The sequence below is a fragment of the Macrotis lagotis genome, chromosome 8 (assembly GCF_037893015.1).
Source record: "Macrotis lagotis isolate mMagLag1 chromosome 8, bilby.v1.9.chrom.fasta, whole genome shotgun sequence".
In the NCBI taxonomy this organism is placed as follows: Eukaryota; Metazoa; Chordata; class Mammalia; order Peramelemorphia; family Peramelidae; genus Macrotis; species Macrotis lagotis.
The window spans coordinates 42,835,718-42,856,253 of record NC_133665.1 but is presented as its reverse complement, the minus strand read 5'-3'; the positions used below and the strand labels follow the sequence as shown (position 1 = coordinate 42,856,253).

Below are 20,536 nucleotides of genomic sequence, written 5' to 3'. Positions count from 1 at the left end.
CTTTTCCAGTGACTAGACATTCTAAAGATCTTCTCTGCTCCCACTTCTCTGCTGCTCTATTCAACTAAGGCTATAAAGGCCATAAAGGCCACTTTAACTAAGCTGTAGGTTAAAACAGCCCTAGGTAATCAGAGGAAGTATGCCTCTGCCATCTTCTCCTTGGGGTCCTGGAAGCCCATGTTTTCCAAAGTACAGTAAATTATTTTTCACATGGAGCAAGAAGATGGAATTTTTAGCCAGGTATGGATTTAGGTAATAAGGATGTTGCCTAAGTTTTCCAAAAATGCTGTGTTTTTTCGTTTTGTTTTGTTTTGTTTTTTTGTTGTTGTTTTCAGATTTTGCAAGACAGTGGGGTTAGCCCAAGGCTACACAGCTAGATAATTATTAAGTGTCTGAGGCCAAATTTGAACTCAGGTCCTCCTGACTCATTTTTTCTTCTGTGTACTTTTAATTAAGCTCTGAAATTGATCCAGGTATTGTTTTTAAATATTCCTTTCTCTGGCTTTTTTTTCTATTGTTGATAGAAATATTTATCTACACTCTTGCTGCAGGTTAATATTTCATTCCAAATAAACTATAAAATTTAACTTGGTTCTCTGTTTTGCCACTTGGGACTTTTTCTGATGAAGCAATAGATCCAAAGGGGAAAATCACCCACATTGCTTAGGAAAACGCTAACATGATTGTTTTCATAATGAATACTTTAAAAGCAACTCATGTTCTGATCCATGGTACAATATATAAAAACTTTTCTCTTCATAAAATACTGTGTTGATCTTGTTGAAATATAAAATTCCTTCTATCTTTTTTGTTCCTTTCATTCAGTGAGTTTTCATGTTTAAGGAGTAAGTAAAGTAAACTGTTCATAATCAAATTAGCTATGTTTAGAATTTGTGTCTTTCTCATCTCTCTTCAGATCACTGTTTTTCAATTCTATACAGGATTGTCCTTATGCTAAAATGCCTTTCTAACGAGGCATTTATCTGAGCACTCTGATAACTTAATTTCAAATGATTGGGGCTTAAATATCTTTTTTTCAATATTAAAGCAGTATGAATGAAATACTTATAACTTTACTGAAGGGATTTCTAATAGGTTTCTCTCGACAAATCATGTGTTAATGACATCCTTTTCTTTCAGGAAAACTAGCAGAACAAAGGAAACACAGTGATGCAGCCCTAGTTTTGGAGCAGTATGCTCAGGTAAAGCCTCTTTTCTTTCTGTCATGCTAACTGCCTTCACTATAGAAGAAAAAAAAATCCAATTTGTACTAGTTCTAGTCAATAAAGTAAAAAATTAGTATGCCATAATTTGTAAATTTATTATACGTTTTCTTTTGGGGGAATGTGTTGTATCATTTTTCTTTAATATGTTATAAACATGAAAGACCTGATATTTGGAACCCAAAATCTAGTATAATTTCTCTATATTATTGAACATGCTTATAGTAGTTACTGGAGCACAGGTCTGCTCTGAAAATTGTACTAATATCTTATTTGTTTGCTACAAATTATCATTTTTACTTTTTTAATAATTGTGTTTTTAATAATCACTTATTGACTAGGAAATAAGGGAGAGTAAATTGTTATGCAGTTAAATAGTAAGAATTAATTGTTGGGGGCAGCTAGGTAGCATAGTAGATAGAGCACAGGCCCTGGAGTCAGGAGTACCTGAGTTCAAATCCTGCCTCAGACACTTAATAATTACCTAGCTGTGTGACCTTGGGGCAAGCCACTTAACCCTATTGCTTTGCAAAAACTTAAAAAAAAAAAGTTAATTGTTACATAGGTGCAAATATATATATATATACACATATATATATAAATACCCAAAGTACATGATTTCATTACAAATCTCTATAACTCATTGAGGTGACCCTGTCTACCTGATAATCTTGTTTTTAATTGATCTCAACTTTTTTTATTCAAATAGAGGTGACAAGAAAAAATAATTGAAACTTAAAGTTCACAAGATATTAGTGGCAGTCATGGGATAGATGATTTGGAAATAATTAATATAAAAATATGCAGGTTTTCCCAAAAAAGACTTTGGGAAAGTATAATCTTCAGTAGTTTTGGGTCACTATGTATATATGAAATCTGAGACTTTAAAATGAATGACTAGAATGTCACTACCTTACTTTTATTGAAAAAGCAAAATTTGGAGACCTAACTTAAGATCGGGGCAGTTAGGTGGTGCAGTGGCCCTGGAGTCAGGAGGACCTGAGTTCAAATATGGCCTCAGACACTTATAGCTGTGTGATCTTGGGCAAGTCACTTAACCCCATTGCCTTAAATAAATTTTTAAAAAATTAAAAAAGAAAAAATAAACTACTTAAGATAATGAGCAAAGTGTTCACTCTCCTTTATTGATAGACTAGAATAAATTAAAACATAAAAGACTTTTTTATTCTTCTTTAAGATTTGTCTCTTTAAGGGATATTTATTTCCATAAAATGTGTCATTATTTACAGATGATTTTATTATTCACTAATAACATGAGAGAGTAAAAACCAAAAAGTTGACCCAGTGGAGAGAGTGCTGGATCTGGAGTTGGGAAGACCTGAATTCAGATCTGGCCTCAGACACTTATTAGCTGAGTGACCCTGGGCTAGTCACTTTACCCTGTTTACCTCATCTGTAAAATGGACTAGAAAAAGAAATGGCACACCATCTCAGTGTCTGCCAAAAAAAAAAAAATGAAATCAGGTCATGCAGATTTGGGCACAACTAAAACTGAATATCTCTTTTAATTAGATCTTTTTTGTTGTTATTGTTGTTTAGCCTTCCCTTTATCTGAGATCATGATTGTTACCCTTCCTTTTTTTAAACTTCATTTGAAGCATAATAAATTTGACATCTCCTTATTTTAACCATCTCTATCTGTATCAAATGTGTCTCTTGAAGAAAAAAAATTGTTGAATTCTGCTTTCCACTTCCATTTAATAGATGAATTCATTCCTTTCACAGTTATGATTATACTGTTTTCTTCCTTTTTTCTTCTCTTTTGCTTCTAACCACTGCCTCCTTCAATCCATCCTCCCTTTGATCACCTCTCTTTGACATATAAACTTATACATCCCTTTCTACTTTCTTCTTAGCCTTTTATTTCCTTGTTGGGTAAGTTAGTTTTCTATATGCAGCTGGTGTGTGTGTGTGTGTGTGTGTGTGTGTGTGTGTGTGTATTTATATATACATATATGTATATATACACACACTTCCCTCTTCAACCAGTTCAGTGAGAGGTAGGTTCAAACACTGCCCACAGTTCCCCATTTTCCCCACTATTGTAAAAGCTCTTCCTCACATGCCTCTTTAATGTGAGATAATTTTCTCCATTCTACCTCTTCTTTCTCCCTTTCCTCTGTATCCTCTTTCTCACTCTTTCATTTTTTCATCCCAACATAATTGACTTACATTCATGCTCTATGTCTGTGTAGACTCCTAACTGCCCTAATAATGATAAAATTCTTGAAAATTACATGTATCATCTTCCTATAAAGGAATGTAAATGGTTTTAAGTCCCTTATTATTTCTCTTGCATGTTGATATTTTTATGCTTCTCTTGAGTCTTGTATTGTAATGTCATCTTTTTTATTCTATCCATCAGGAATGCTTGGAAGTCCTCTATTTCATTGAATATCCATCCCCCCCCCCCCCCCCGAAGGATTGTTATCAGTTTTGTTGAGTAATTCTTGTAATCCAAGATCTTTTGTCCTCTGAAATATCATATTCCCAAGCCTCTGCTCCTTTAACATGGAAGCTGCTATATCTTGTGTCACCCTATGATATTTGAATATTTTCTTTCCAGCTGCTTGCAATATTTTTGCCTTGACCCAGGAGCTCTAGAATTTGGCTAGGACATTCCTGGAAGTTTTTATTTTTTTATCTCTCTCAGGATGTGATTGGTGAATTCTTTCAATTTTTCCCAATAATTATTTCTTGAAATATGTCAAGGCTGTCTTTGGACTACTTAAGGTAGTCCAGTAATTCAGAAATGATTTCTCCTTGACCTATTTTGCAGGCCAGTTGTTTTCCAGTGAAATATTTTATCCTTTCTTCTATTTTATTTTTTAAACTTTGTTTCTTGAAGTCTCAAAGAGTTATTAGCTTCAACTTGCCCAATTCTAATTTTTAAGGAATTATTTTCTTCAATGAGCTTTTGTGCCTCTTTTACTATCAGGTCAGTTCTGTTTTTTAGAGTGTTATTGTCTTCATTCATTTTTTGATTCCTCTTTTACCAAGATGTTAATTCTCTTTTCATAATTTTCTTGTTTCACTTTCATTTCTTTTCTCAATTTTTCCTCTATCCCTCTTCTTAGCTTCTTTTAACTCTTTTTCTTTTTTTATTTTCTTTTATTTAGTTTTTGCAAGACAATGGGGTTAAGTGACTTGCCCAAGGCCACACAGCTAGGCAATTTTTAAGTGTCTGAGGCTGGATTTGAATTCAAGTACTTCTTGATTCCAGGGCTGGTGCTCTATCCACTGTACCACCTACCCCCCCCCCCCCATTCTTTTAACTCTTTAAGGAATTCTTGTTGAACTTGTGTTCATTTAGTATTTTTTTCTTTGAGGTTTTGCTTATTGCTGTTTTTTTCGGTTATTTTTTGAATTTGGGTGTAGGTCTTTGCATGCCACCAGAGTATCTTTTTAATCATCAAGTTCTGTATTTGCTCATTTTTTTCCGACCTATTTCTTGCCTTTTTTAGCTTTATGTTAAGATTGGGCTCAGTTCACCTGGGGTGGGGGGGGGATCTCATGCTTCAGACTTTTTTTGGTATTACATTTTCATAGCTAGTTTTAAGGGATCTGCAAGTTTTTGGTGCTTCCAAGGTGTTATGATCACCCCTCCTGGCTTGTTTTCTGATCTTTCCCCAGAACGATCTCCTGTTACCCTGCAGCTTCTAACTTTCCCATAGCACTCTTCTTGATCCTGGGACCAAGGTTCCCTGCTTTCCTATGATTGCAAACCTTGGTGCTCCTCTCTGCCACAGAGCTGCAGCTAGGGTCTTTGCTCCCCACATGCACTCCTCCCTTGAAATTGCAACTCACATCTGCTTATGGGCAGAAGAATTGCCAACTGGCACCAGCTGCACTCAGTGTCATCAGAGTCCCCTGTAATCTCTATCTGATTGCTTTCTGATGCCCTTACCAGTTCTAGAAGCCACTGTTAATACTTCTTTCAAGACTGCTGCCCATCTGATCGCCTCTTTGGGCTGACCCCTATCCCAGTACACAGACCTCTCCTGCCATTATTCTAAATTGTCTTAGACTGGGAAAATGTTCTTTTATTGACTTTACCACTCCAGACTTTGATTTGAACCATAAGTTTAAAGTTGTTTGGGGAGATTGTTGGGAGATTTTGGTTGGTTTATTGCCTTTACTTTGCCATCTTGACTCCACCCAAGAAAAACTTAAAAATAATTCAGCCAAAGTTACCAACATAATCTTGTGAGACAAAATATGCAATATTCCATATCCATTGAAGCCACATCTGCCAAAGGGGGGGGGGAGGAGAGTTTCTTAACTCTTCTTTGGAGTCAAGCTTATTCATTATAATGAGTGATTAGTTACTGAAATTGAAATCTGCCAGGATGGTGGTAAGGAAGAAAATAGTGAGGAGGATTAAATGTTAGTAGTGAAAATTATTGAAAATGGTAGGAAATTATAAAGCAGTAACTATCAAAGCCATTTGGTTAAAAAATTAAGTAAACCAGTGGAACACACCAGACAGGGAGGATGTAAAAACAGTGAAACTCAGTAATCAGTGTTCAATAAATTTCAAAATATAAATTACTTAGGAAAGAACTCCCTATTTGATAAAACTTATGAGAAAACTGGAAAGGGGTGATAGAAATTAGCCTTAGACCATCCCTTATACCATATTCCTTAATTCAAAATGGAAACATAGCTTTGATATTAAAGATCATATTTTTAAAAAAATTAGTTAAGATAAATTATATACTTTTCATAGCTGTAGATAGCTATATTCCTAGAATACTTAGAAATAAGAGATAATTATAAATGAGACTCAAGATACAGTGGTTCATATAAATTAATAGAATGACTTTAAAAAGAGGGGAAGGTATTGATTTAATGTAAAAATATGGATTGCATTTACATAAATTCAAATCCTTTCTCTGTCATGGAACTAGATATGCAACTTTGAGAATGTCCCTTCCCTGGACCCCTCAAGTTGAAGTAAGGACCTTTGACTAGGTCATCTCTACTGCCCCTTCAAATTCTAACATTTTTTTGATTCTGACTTCCAAAGATCTATACAATTGTTAGGATATCATAGGTACACAGAACTTGTATTTCTTCCCAAAATATTTTACATGTTATAGTAGAAATAACACCAAATTTTGAATGAAGAAATGTAGACTCTGATCCTGGCTCTGCTGATTAATAGCTATATGACTTCAGATTAATCAGTTAATCATTTAGCCTCAGTTTACTACCTGTAAAATGAGTGCAGTGATCTTTACAGTATCTTTCTCACCAAGTTTAAGATTTAAAATATTTTATAAACTATAAATGTTACTATTATGATCATTGGTTTCACATAACATTTTATCACTCATCCTTACTATGGTTGGAGCAAATTTTATTAAATATCCATTGTATACTTAGGGAAATATGAATTAAATCAATGTGAGCCAGTGCATGAGCTGGAAGTGAAATGTAATACTTTTATTTCCTAATGTCATTCCAAAGACAGGGGGTTCTTGGTTCCCTCTTCTTTTTCTCAGCAAGTACACATTGAGGAACAATTTAAATACTATTTAAGCTAATAAAAACTAATATGAATTCTGGTTTATGTTGTCCTTTAAATGAATACAGAGGCTGATCTGACTTAGTTGTAGAATTTGACTATTTCTTAATTTTATTTATTTTTGAAAGCTCTTTATTATCATGTCTTATTTCTCTATCAGGACTATGAAGAGAGTGTACTGTTGTTATTAGAAGGAGCTTTTTGGGAAGAAGCCCTAAGATTGGTAAGATCATTTTTAAACTTTTTGTGATAGGTCAAATTGAGTTAGGATAATAAAAATGGAAGGAAAGTCACCTGTGAGCTCATGCTCTTAGTCTGAGGATATGAAAAAATATATTGAGTTAGCTCACTTTTTTCATTTCATTATAAATATTAAAATATTTTTATCTTTGGTCTGAAATTAGTAAACTTAATTTTTCCTAGCTTTTATTTAACCCCCAGTATTCCAAGCTGCCATTTAAAGAAAATTTATTTATCACTGGAGGAGACCTGTTTACATTGTTGCTATTATTATTGTTGAAATTTTGTTTTTAGGTTTACAAATACAACAGGCTTGACATCATAGAGACAAATATTAAACCTTCCATTTTAGAAGGTAAGTTTTTCATTTTGTTAAATGGGACTCATGCTTTGGAATATCTCATTTACTGCAGAGGTTAAGAACGTGATAGATCCTGACCATTGTCTTTTCCAGTGTTCTCACACTCTGGAGACTGAAGCTAGGCAGCACAGTACTTAAAATTCTGGACCTGAAGTCAGAAAGACCCAAGTTCAAGTTCAAATCTTGCCTGAGGCACTTATTAGCCCTGTGATCCTGAGCAAGTCACTTAACCATGTTTGCCTTAGTTTACTTATCTCTTTAATAATTGTACCTATCTATTAGGGTTGTTACAAGAAAAATGAGTTATTATTTGTTGAGCACTTGACCAACCTTAAAGCACTATTGAATGTTTCAAAGTCTTAATGCAGTTTAAGCTATTAAAGCTTAAAACAATTATTATATACACAGATTTATAAATATGGCTATTTTTTTTCAGTTCCTATACTCTTTGACTTCTTTGTATCATTTAGCATTGTTTGAGTTTTCTTCCCTGATTTTCAAGATATCATGCTCTACTATCTCTTCCACTTTGATGCTTCATTCTTTTTTTTTCTTTTCTTTTTCTTTTCCTTTTAGGTTTTTGCAAGGCAAATGGGGTTAAGTGGCTTGCCCAAGGCCACACAGCTAGGTAATTATTAAGTGTCTGAGGTTGGATTTGAACTCAGGTACTCCTGACTCTAGGGTCCATACTCTATCCACTGTGCCACCTAGCCACCCCGATGCTTCATTCTATTCATTTTGCTAATTTCTTGATACCCTAAGAAAACTTTTCTCTCTAAGATTTGGTCAGGTGACAAAATTATCTTTTTAATTTTAATTTCTATATTGATTTTAGTGTTTTATTACCCATAATACTGCCTCACAGAGTGGAGGCTAGAATCTCACTTTCCTTTTTCCACTACAAAATTGTAAGATACATTTGTTAGTGAAGAGTTTTGCTATATTGGTTAAAAAAACTTGAGACCCTTGTTCTTTCCTGGAGTTTGTTTTGTTTTGTTTTTCAACCTTAATTTGTACCTCCTTTGCCTTTAAAATTATTCCAAAACTTTTTTTCCATTTTACAATACAGCCCAAAAAAACCACATGGTATTTATGGACTCTCAGAGAGCAATTTTCACTCGCCATAAAAAGCGTTTATTGGTAGTTCGAGAGTTAAAGGAACAAGCACAGCAAGGGAGTTTAGGTAAGTACCAAATGATTTAATTTGCATAAGAGCTTGAAAAGGATGAGCAAAAGCTTATTTTCTCATTGTATTTTGTACTTCATGGTAATAATTGAAAGATAATTGTAGTTATAATGAATCTTATATAATCTTGTTTAATGTAAACTTTTGACTTTGATTTATTTTCAAATCATGTATTTTTCATTCCTTATCCAGTAACCAAGAACATCTTATCTGTTAAATTAAAATATTTGGAATTGAAACCCAGAAATGAATGAGTAGTTTTGTATGTTTTTAACTGTGAATAAAGAAAATTTTATTTCTTCCTCTTCTCTTACAGATGATGACATGCTACATGGCCAGGAATCAGATCTCTTCTCTGAAACTAGCAGTATCATGAGTGGTAGTGACATGAGTGGCAGATACTCTCATAGTAACTCCAGGATATCAGCGTGTGTATACTGATTTTTAAATAACTTACTGTATTCCTAGCACTATAGCCTTCCCATTATAAAATGATGGTGTTTGGTATTTCTAGGGCAAAAGTTGCAGCATGCAGTAGTGGGAAGAGCTCTAATTTTAGAAACAGAGAGCCTATATTTGAAACCTAGTCTTGACATTAATTTGTTATCTAGCCTTGGGCAAGCTACCTCCTTGCTTTCAGGCTTCATTTTCCTTATCAATAAAATAGAATGTTAGGACTAGTTGATATTTAGACTCAATCTGAATAATAATGTAAACTCATTAAGGTCTACCCTAATACCATATCCTCAATTAACTATCTTGGGATTTAATTTCTCATATTTTTTCCCTCATTTAGTTATTTGAAGATAATTTTATTTGGTGGGGGCAGAAAAAAAGCAAAATCGTAATTGTTCTGCCTTTTCTTCATTATCCCTATTATTATTGTTCATCCAAAGATCACCAAGTGGTTCTCCCAGAACAGTTAGAAACCCTTTCAAGGGTCTTTTTTTTTCCTTTTTTTTCCCTTTTCTTATTTTTTTTTTGGCAAGGCAGTGGGGGTTAAGTGGCTTGCCCAAGGCCACATAGCTAGGTAATTAAGTGTCTGAGGCCGGATTTTAACCCAGGTACTCCTGATTCCAGGGCCGGTGCTCTATCTGCTGTGCCACCTAGCCGCCCCATCAAAAATCTTTTAACATTCATTTCAAGCTTATGTTAGATGAATTTAAATATTCTAATATTTTATTCTTTTACATTTATTCACAGTTACCTGACCTTGCTTCAGTATACTTGGTCAGTAAATTCTTCCCCATTCAGAAACTTGAGTCCTTTAGTCATCTCTACTTTTTGGGATATTGAAATCATTTTTGTTTGTTTTATCAAAATTTCTTTCTTGAGAGCATCCCATCCCTTTTAAACTAATTTCCCTTGTAGAATTATAAGCTTTGAAAAAGGACCTATTGGGGTGGCTAGGTAGCGCAGTGGATAAAGCACTGGCCCTGGAGTCAGGAGTACCTGGGTTCAAATCCGGTCTCAGACACTTAATAATTACCTAGCTGTGTGGCCTTGGGCAAGCCACTTAGCCCCATTTGCCTTGCAAAAACCTAAAAAAAAGGATCTATCTAATTTGTAAAATTTGCTCTCCTTGAGCCTAGGATTTGAGTTGAACTATACCTAATATCGTCTTTTTTTTTTATTTATTACAGATGATAATAATCATGGTTTAGCCACTTTTCTCCCCCAAGGTCTCATCACTTTAGGGGGGTGTGTGTGTGTGTGTGTTTGATGTTGCTGGCCTATCTAAATCAGATTTCTGTATCTCAGTACAAAGGGATTTTGATTTTAAATCACCTACAGGGAGGGGGCAAGATGTACAGGACCTGGGTTTGAATTTGCCCTGTCACATGCTCCTTGCATGATTTTGGGCATGTCACTAAACTTCTCTTGGCCTCAATTGTGTCATCTCAGTGAAGAATCTGGACTAGATGGCTTTTAAATCTTTCATTTCTATTTCAAATTTAAATATCCTTTAGTCAATTTCTTCTTTAATAGTAGTTCTCAGTCATTTATGGTCACCACTATCCCATTTTCCTAAGGTCCTCTGATTCTCTCATGAAAAGTTCTCCTTTTTGAAACTAATTCTCAAATCTTCCATTAGACGATCCTCCAAGAATCGCCGAAAAGCAGAAAGAAAGAAGCACAGTCTGAAAGAGGGAAGTCCCCTCGAAGACATAGCCCTCTTAGAAGCCCTGAGTGAAGTGATAAACAGCATTGAAAAACTGAAAGGTATAATCTTGATGCCCATGTGACAAATATGTTGATTCATGTAGAAACTTTTATTTAGGAGATTTATTGACTGATAAGAAACTAACTGGCATGATATCCTAGGCATAAGAAGCAGGAGGCTTTCCAAAAAAAGGAACATTATTTCTGATGCTCTCATGTAATGTCCCTGCCTTTGAAGTTAATGTAGTTCATAGGAAATGAATACTCCACAGCAGGAAAGACTTCACCTTGGATTCTCTCAACCAGCAATCAGACTTGAATTCTTAACACCACCACTGAATTAAAGAAAACCAGTGGAAGGGTAGATAAAATCACAATATGACTATTTCCCTTGAAAAAGAACCACTGAAAACTGCAGCTTGTTATTTGGAGGAGAGGAATATGTAAAGATTACAACTATAGTGTATGATATTGTCCACATTCCTTTTGGGGAAAATAGTCCATGACTTCTTGAAGGCATTGAGGATGCAATTCTTTATTCTCAGGTCTTGATGACATCTCTTATTTTATTCTCCCTAGATGAAGTTTATCAACTTTTAAAGGTACTCTTTCTTTTTGAGTATGATGAACAAGCAAGAGAGTTACAGAAAATGTTTGAGGATACCCTGCAGCTGATGGAAAGTTCACTCCCAGAAATTTGGTCCCCCTCCCACCAGCAGAATTCAGCCATTCCTGTAAGTTTTCATTAACTTAATTCTCAGTATTTGTATTCCATTGCTCTGTTTTTTTTTTATTTTATAAAGGAATTTATAGTTTTATAAGTAAGGGATTTGGTTCTTTTCTTTGAGTTACCAAAAGTAATTTTGCTTAGATTTTTTTTTCCCCATTGGTAAACTGATTGGTAAACAAAAATAAAAATCAAGAAAATTTATCTAAGGCAACTCAGTAAAAAAGAACAGAATCTCTTGCCTATAAAGGAAAAGCATAAAAATGAAAAAAAAATGGGATGCATGATTACTGTAATCCCTGAAATGTAAGAACTTTCTGTTTTTCTAACCATTTTTTTTGACATATTACTTCACTTGATCCACAGACACACACACACACACACACACACCCTTTTGAGGTAGGTAGGGAAAATACCTTACAAATCAAAAAACTGAGTTTTGAAAAAAAATTAAATGACTTGCCTGGAACATACAGTGAGTCTTTTTTTTTTTAAATTACAAGCCATTATACTGAATATTTCCAAAAAAAGAAAATTTAAAAAAAAGGTCATATATGACTCCAAGGCTGATCACAACTTTTCACAGAATAGCAGAATTTGAGAGTTGGAAGGGACCATCTTGTCTCTTATTCAAAAGGAATTCCTATTATAAACACATCTGACACATGGTCATCCAGCCCCAGCTTGAAGACCTCCAAGAGTAGCTTAACCAATTTTAGAGGCAGCCCATTCTAATCTATTATTTTACTATTATTAGCAAGTTTTTCCTGACACTGAGGCAGGATTTGTCTTTTTGCCATTCCCACCCACTGCCCTTTGGAGCCCACAGAATAAGTCTATTGCTTCTTCCATATATTAAGCCCTTTAGATTTTTTTTAACACAATTATCACATACTCCCCTTGAGTTTTTTCTTTTTCAGGCTAAAGTGCTTCAGTTCCTTCAGCTTGATCCTAAAAATCTAGTGCAGTTTTAAGCTAAGCTTAGCTTACAGAGTTAAATTTAAAATTGTATTAACTGTATGAACTGTATTGGGACCTTCTGTTGACTCAAGATTCATGATTATGGTTGCTATCCTATAGAGCATATTCTACTTGTGATTTCCACAACTGGACCCAGTATTTCAAATGAGGTTCTGAAGAAGTCCTCTTGACTTTAAATGTCCTGTAGTATTGTTTTATTTTTTTTAGTCATCAGAATATATTCTTTTAGTTTTGCTTTCTTCATGGTGCATTAGGTTATATAAGCCTTCTCATATTCTCCGAATTTCTCATATTCATCATTACATGGTGGGAATGGGGATAGTGGTGGCTTGAACCTATGATGTCTTTGGTAGAGGATGTCAGCAATTGTTCTGCAACTTTTGGTCTTATAGAATTACTTGAGGCATTCAGAGACCCTTGGTCACAAAGGTCGGACTTTAACATGGTTCTTCCTTACTTTGAGACCAGCTCTTTCTTTACCCACTTTGCTATGCTGCCTTACTAGGCCATGATAATCTTTTGTGATTCACTTTGGGTTGTTTCCTGCTAGGTTTTAGTTCACATAAATTTCTTCTTTTCTTATCTCTTGTTCACATATTTGAATACCTACCTATACTTGTCATCTGTTGAAAGTAAAAAAATAAAATACGATGTGTGTGTGTGTGTGTGTGTGTGTGTGTGTGTGTGTGTATTTTTTTTTTTAAAAGGATAAACTTCATTGAGATTGCAAGCTTTTGGGGTAAACTGCTTAAAAGTTTATAATGTAGGGGGGCCAGCTAGGTGGCATAGTGGATAAAGCACCGGCCTTGGAGTCAGGAGTACCTGGGTTCAAATCTGGTCTCAGACACTTAATAATTACCTAGCTATGTGGCCTTGGGCAAGCCACTTAACCCCATTTGCCTTGCAAAAAACCTAAAAAAAAAAGTTTATAATGTCTATTTTTCTCCTTAGAATTTCATTAAACATTCATAATCTTCTCAGATACCAAATGTATGAAACTTTGGTGAAATAACAGAACAAACAGATGATTTTTAAATCAACTCTAAAATAGCATCAATTAGTGAATTTCCAGCAAATATTTTGCTATTCATACATAACAAGGTTCAGATCCTTAAAATCAAGGTTTTTCCTTCTGTTAAGGAAGAATTAAAAGGCCAAAATGAAACCATTTGCAGGAATTCATACATTCTTTCTTCAAGAATTGTGAGACCATGCTGGCAAAGTGTCTTTGAGAAGCCCTGTCCTCATTCATTTGATAGATCTTTAAGACAGTTTGCCACCCACAAAAAAAAAAGCAATAATTCTTTTTGAATGTTCTAACTATAATATTTCTGTTTTCTGCTTAGGTTCTGGGTCCCAATTCAACTGCAAACAGCATCATGGCTTCCTATCGACAACAAAAGGCTTCAGCTCCTGTATTCCAGGGTTAGTTTTTCAAAATGTTAGTTAGTTAAGGAAAAAACTTAATAGGATTCTAAGTTTCTGGTCACTGTTTTCATAAGTTCTTGGTTTTTGATTGATAGAAATATGTTTTAGCATTCAAATTAAATTTCATTGTAGAAAACTTGAGGGTAATTAAGAGTATCCAATACCTTGATTAAATTAGAATTTGACTGTATTAAATTTGGTAGAGCTTTAGAATGAAAGCCCTCTGCTACATCAAGATTTTACATGAAATCTGATCAAAGAAATTTCAGTGAATTCTAGTATCTTCTTGTTGGCTACTGGGGACATAAGAAAAGTGGAAAAATGACCAATAAGCAAGCAGGATTGGAAAAAGAATAACTCACTTCCAAATTTTAGTTCTTAGTGTTGAACTACTTAAGTATTGTTTTCCCATGCGTATGTGGAACCCATTTCTGATAATAGATAAAAAAATTAGAAACAAGTGTTTTCTTGGTTTTTGTTAACAGTGTATCAGTTAAGTGTTGAAATATCAGGTTTCAAGATCTTTGAATCCACAAGTTCATTTCATTTTAGCATATGATTTTCAATTTTCCCACTAAAGATAAATGTTTTCTTTCCAACATCTTTCAGATTTTTCAATTTTGTTTACTCTTTTTTTTAGGTGTAGAATTTTTTATACCTCCGACGATCAATAAAACTATCCAGTGGAAACTGAGCCTTCTAGAATAATTCTGATGCCATTTGGAGGTGCTCTGAGGGTGAATAGTTTTATTTTAAAATCATCTCTATATTTTCCTATTCCCTATCTTAATATTCTAAATTCTGAAGCTTGAAAAATACAAAAGGAATATCCTCTGAAATTATTGTTGCTTTTTGAGTCAGTCCTTGGCTAACACCTAAAAATTATATTTTTTAAAGCATAAACTTCAGCTTGTATACAGTATGAAGCTACAACTACCTTAATCATGGTGTTTTTAAAAGTTAGTGAGTTCTCTTTACTACAGTATTCAGGACTGGCTTTTCTTTTCACTACACTTTTAACATACAGTGGAAAATCACTTAGTCTTTGTGCCTCATTTTCCTGCCTTGAAATTGAGAATGATTGGGGGCAGCTAGGTGGCGCAGTGGATAGAGCACCAGCCCTGGAGTCAAGAGTACCTGAGTTCCAATCTGACCACAGACACTTAATAATTACCTAGCTGTGTGACCTTGGGCAAGCCACTTAACCCCACTGCCTTGCAAAATAACAAAAATGAAAATAAGAATAATTTCTGCTTCCTACCTCAGAAGAGTATTGCAAAGGGAAAATGACTTCATGGCCATTAACATGCTTTAAGTTCTTGGCAAAAAGAAAATACATATATACATATATATAGGTATAGATATAGAGATATAAATCTTAACTACAAGTAGTTTATTTTTCATGTATACACGTGTGTGTGTGTGTGTATTCCAGCAGTAAAAATGGAAAGAATAAAAAAAAATCTGTCGTTAGAATGAGCAAATTTGGATCAAAAAAGAGATAGGAAAGTGTACCCCACCTCAGAGAAGACCCATAGGTGTAGAACACTGCATATACTATAGGAGAGAGGGGGTAAAGAAATATTGAGACATTAAAGTGATGTAAAAATAAAAGATGTCAATAAAAATATTTAAGTTGAATCAGTATATATTTGTACACACACATACACATATATCTTCAATTTATAATCATCCTTTTCTAAAATATAACTAACATTGTACCTAAGTGACATGCTAAATTAGCTGTAATTTTCATTTATAGTTTAGAGGATTAATACTTAAGAATCAGAAATGACGGTGAATTTGTGTTTTGATAAGCTACTAATTTTTATTAGATAATAGACATTCAGTACTCCAAAGATCTTTGTTTTGCAGTATTAAAATAGGAGAAATCTATATAGTTTTGTGTATAAATATGTATGGTTCTGCTATATAATTCCCCTTTTTATTGATCACTGTAGTAGTTCATAGCAAGCTAATTAAAATAAATTACTTAAGTTCAATATTTTTTCTAACATGCTACTGTATCACAATGTAATGTTTCTTTCTGCTGAGACCAGGTGGAAAGTAGGAAGAAACGGTTCAGTTCTGAACTGGAAGTCAGTAACATTAATAAGGAATGTAGGATTTTAGACCCAACCTTAAAAAAGGGTCCTCAGGGACCATGGAGACCAAACCTGCAATTTACAAATGGGGCAACTGAAACCAAGGCCTTATCTAAGGCATGTTTTGAAGCCACTTCTTATATCCCCAATCCAGTGCATTTTCCTGTGTACTACTCTACTCCCCTACAGCTCCTTAAGGTTTATAAAAGCTCTTTGCTCAGGGTAAATGGAGGTAAACAAGAAAAACAGAATTCTCTAAATTGGTGGGTGCTCAGTCTGTAAAAGACATTCTTTAAAACTATGGGAAGCAAACAGCTAAAACTCTATCCACTTTCCCAGCAGTATCTCACAAGGTGATTTATAATGGCAAAAGGTGAGAATAGATCCCAGTCATTCTTCACTCTTCACTTTGTTTCCATCAGATCACTAGCCTTGCATGAGAAACATGAAAAAGAAAATTGTCAGTATCTTGACAATTCTCAAATTTAGAAAGAAACTTTCACTTTAAATTATAAACCTAGCCAAGTTAAGTCAAACTTGTTTTTTTTTGAATTATAAAGATTTTATTTATTTTGAGTTTTACAGTTTTTCCCCTAATCTTACTTCCTTCCTCCCACAGAAGGCAATTTGCCAGTCTTTACATTGTTTCTTATGGTATACATTGGTTCAAATTGAATGTGATGAGAGAGAAATCATATCCTTAAGGAAGAAAAATAAAGTATAAGAGATAGCAAGATCAGACAATAAGATATCAGTTTCTTTTTTCTAAATTAAAGGGAATAGTCCTTGGTCTTTGTTCAGACTCCACAGTTCTTTCTTTGGATACAGATGGTATTCTCCATTGCAGTCAGCCAGCCCCAAATTGTCCTTGATTGATGCACCGATGGAATGAGCAAGTCCATCAAGGTTGATCATCACCCCCATGTTGCTGCTATGGTGTACAATATTTTTCTGGTTCTGCTCATCTCACTCAGCATCAGTTCATGCAAATCCCTTCAGGCTTCCCTGAATTCCCATCCCTCCTAGTTTCTAATAGAACAATAGTGTTCCATGTAAGTCAGACTTGTTTAGAGAAAATAAAATATAGTTCCTTAAATGAGTCATCTGTGTATTTACTTTGTGGAAAGATAAATTAGAATCTAAACTATGATTTCAGAAATGAATTTGGGGGAGCTTTAAACTTGTCTGCCTAGTCATTAAGGCTTTCTTGCTCTTCTAACTGAAAAAGGAGAGAACCAGAGTAAATCAAAACATGATAATGAAACTATGGGTCAGCCTGTTTTTCTCCTTTTTTAAGGTCTGTTCTCTACAAATAGTTGTCCCAGAAAAATAGAGTATAAGATAGTGCAATTACATGCTATATCCTACACCTTTTGACTTTTTTTCTTCCTTAAATCAACAGGAAACTGTCAACTTGCAAGGAGGACATATAGCCATCTTAAATAAATAAATATGTTGGAAATGGATGCAAAGTTCTCTCTTATTGAATGTGAGCTTCTCCAAACCAAGAGTTTATTCCAGTGCCTGGTGTAATATAAAAGGTGCTTAAAAACTTAGTTTTTGGTTGATAAAGATGGGGAGAAAATTCTTGAGAGAGTTAAGTGGTGATTGGGGAATGAAGACAAAATAAGATTTAAAGGAAAGCTCAGAAACCATGCAGGAATAAGAATATCAGACATTGGGTGGGCTTAGCAATAAAAGAGTTACCCCTGCCATGTTCAAATGCAGCCATACCCCCACTTTAAGAAAGCTTGAAATATAAAAATCAGAATTTCAAAACCCAGTATTAAAAAATAAATTCACTGATAAATGTCAAAATCAACACATGAACTATCCCTTCACATGTGTATACTTCCCCAAAATTAGTTTTTCTAGTCTCCAGTCTCAAACCTGTTATCCTTGACTACCTTCCTTTATCTGGTGACATTTTATAATCCTTCCTTTCCCATGTTTTATGACTTATTTCTACTGCCACCTTTTGGACTTCTCACTCTTTCAGCCTCATTTTCTCATTCATTCCACAACCATTAAATTTAATATTCTCCAAACAATGCTTTTATTTTTTTCACTCTCCTATTCAAAAACCTTTAATACCCTTCAGTATGTACAAGGTAAAGGTGAAAAATTTGAATGCAGTGTCAAATCTTAATTTCTCCCTTTATGTCCCCTGGCCTCTCCTCACGTAGCCACCACCACAGTGAGCTGATATTCTTCTCATACATGACAGGCTATTGTAGTATCCTGCTGGTGGTCTGCCTGTCTCCAGTTCTCCCCTTTCTGTCCATTCCCCAATTCAGCTGCCCAAGTGATATTTCTAAATTGCAGAACTGACCATAGCCTCAAGTCAATTCTAGTGGCTTCTTAACATTTAGAATTTCTTCTTGGGCTTTGAAAGCCCTCTCAGCCTAGCCCCTTCCTATTTACTAATCTTACACTTACCATTGATATCACTGACCTCGCTGTCTTTTTCCTGGAGGTCTCCAAACATTTATACTAGTTATTTCCCATATTTGAAATGTTCTCCATCCTCATTTTTCTCCTCTTAGGCTTCAGGCAATGGGCTTTAAGTGACTTGCCCAAGCTTACACAACTAGGCAATTATTAAGTGATCTGAACTCAGGTCCTCCTGACTCCAGGGCTGGTGCTCTATCCACTGTGCCACCTAGCTGCCCCCTCTTAAGTTTCCTTTAAGACTCAACTAAGATCCTACCTTCTGCCAGCCTACCTTGTCTGGCCATTGCAGGTGCCTCTGGGTTTACTTCCCATTTACATTGTATTTATCTTGTAGATACATAGTTGTTTGAATGTTGTTTCCCCAGGTGGAGTGGCAATTCCTTGAGAACAAGGACTATTTTTTGCTTTCTCTGTATTCTCAGTACTTTGCACAGACCTGGTGCATTGTAAGCCCTGAAACTAGGTTTGGGGCTAAATGAATGATGAGCTGGTAAAGGATCTTGAGAAGGAATCATAAAACCAATTATATGTTATACCTGAACATACAAAAACAAATGGAACAGACCCTGACTTAAAGAAACTGATATTCTAACAGAGAAGACAATCAGTGAAAAAATATTTAGCAAGTATTTACAATATACCAATCTCTTGAGCCATGAATAACTACCAGGATGTCAGGAGTTGGCAGGTGTGTATGTTTTAGCTTTTGAGGTTCAAGTCTAGTTTATTCATGGCTCACCTCAAACCCTACCTGCACGAAGCCTTTCTCTGTCTTGCCAGTACCACCCCCCCCCCACATTCCCTTCATCCTGCCCTCCCCTCTAAAAAAAATTACTTTTTATTTAGGATACAAAATCCTTGAAGGCATATGTTTTCATTTTTGTATTTTTAATCTGGTGCATAGTAGACACAAGTGTTTGATTGGTTGATTGAATATAAGCAAATGGGAAGAAATTGGCTAGTCTAGGGTGAGGCATGTTGAGTTTTTTTATAGCCCAACCCAGCTTAAATAAGCTAATTTCAAGTACAGTCATGATTCATTATTGTCTATTCACTATTGCCTTCCATAATCTGACTCTAAATTATCTTTCTCACTTTTTTTTTTAAAGTTTTTGCAAGGCAATGGGGTTAAGTAGCTTGCCCAAGGCCACACAGCTAGGTAATTATCAAGTGTCTGAGGCTGGATTTGAACTCAGGGACTCCTAAATCCAAGGCCAGTGCTCTGTCCACTGTGCCATCTAGCTGCCCTTCTCACTTTCTTTAATACTATTTCTCATCATGTACATTTGGCTGTACTTCAGCTAAATTGGACTTATAGATCCCATACTCTCTCTCCCTGATCTATTGCCCTCCTTTTCAAGATCAGTAAAATGCTACCCTTTCCTTGAAGCCATTCTCTTAATTTGAAATGAGCTTTCCTTCTTAACACTTTGTATTCCTCTTAAACATATTCTAGTTTTAATTATCTGTATATCTGCACATTTTATTACTGCTATTAGATTGTAAATTCTTAGAGAACATGAGGAACATGGCTTGCTTAATTTTGCATTTCAAGAGCCTAGTACATGACGTAGGTAGTATTTGAGGTGAGTTTTGAAAGAAGATATTATGAGGTAAGGGTGAGGAGAAAGAACCTTCCAGCCATGAGGCACAAAGAGGGAAAATGGAGTGTTGTAAGGGACAGCAAGGAGGACAGTTTGGCTACATTAGAGAGCGAGAGAAAGGGAGTGATATATAATTAACCTAGAAAGGTAGTTTGGAGCCAGGTTATGAAGGCATTTAAATACCAAACAAAGGAGCTTATATTTGATCGACTAGAAAGCTCCAAGAGTTTACTGAGTTGGACAGCAGGTTTATGTGTAGAAATTCTTTTTCTCATCTGTGTAGAGAATGGATTTGGATGGGGAAAGACAAGGAGAACAATTAGGACATTACTGTAACAATATAGCTAAGAGGTGTTGAGGGTTTGAACTAGAAAAATAGAAAAAAGGTATCTACTGAAAAAATAACAGAAGTAGAAATAACATGTGGCAATTGGTGGGATATGTGGAGTGCATAAGAGTCAATAACAGAATAAGTAAACTTGGATGGCTAAGTGTGGTAGTAACCTTGATAGA

At 34.9% G+C, this 20,536-nt stretch overlaps 1 protein-coding gene across 2 annotated transcripts in view; it reads left to right on the top strand.

The window, feature by feature from the left end:
* Positions 1 to 18,545, top strand: part of ELP1 (elongator acetyltransferase complex subunit 1) — a 90,940-nt gene extending 72,395 nt beyond the window's left edge. The window contains exons 29-38 of one of the 2 annotated variants that reach the window (XM_074196752.1): positions 1,141 to 1,202; positions 6,935 to 6,997; positions 7,309 to 7,369; positions 8,445 to 8,558; positions 8,878 to 8,989; positions 10,657 to 10,784; positions 11,304 to 11,458; positions 13,779 to 13,857; positions 14,501 to 14,597; positions 17,368 to 18,545. In XM_074196752.1, coding sequence (XP_074052853.1) covers positions 1,141 to 1,202; positions 6,935 to 6,997; positions 7,309 to 7,369; positions 8,445 to 8,558; positions 8,878 to 8,989; positions 10,657 to 10,784; positions 11,304 to 11,458; positions 13,779 to 13,857; positions 14,501 to 14,568 — 842 coding nt within the window. In that variant the 3' untranslated portion in view covers positions 14,569 to 14,597; positions 17,368 to 18,545. Of the gene's footprint in view, positions 1 to 1,140; positions 1,203 to 6,934; positions 6,998 to 7,308; positions 7,370 to 8,444; positions 8,559 to 8,877; positions 8,990 to 10,656; positions 10,785 to 11,303; positions 11,459 to 13,778; positions 13,858 to 14,500; positions 17,344 to 17,367 lie in introns of those variants that run through there. The other variant, XM_074196750.1, reaches the window with a different exon arrangement.
* Positions 18,546 to 20,536: the final 1,991 nt, after the last annotated feature.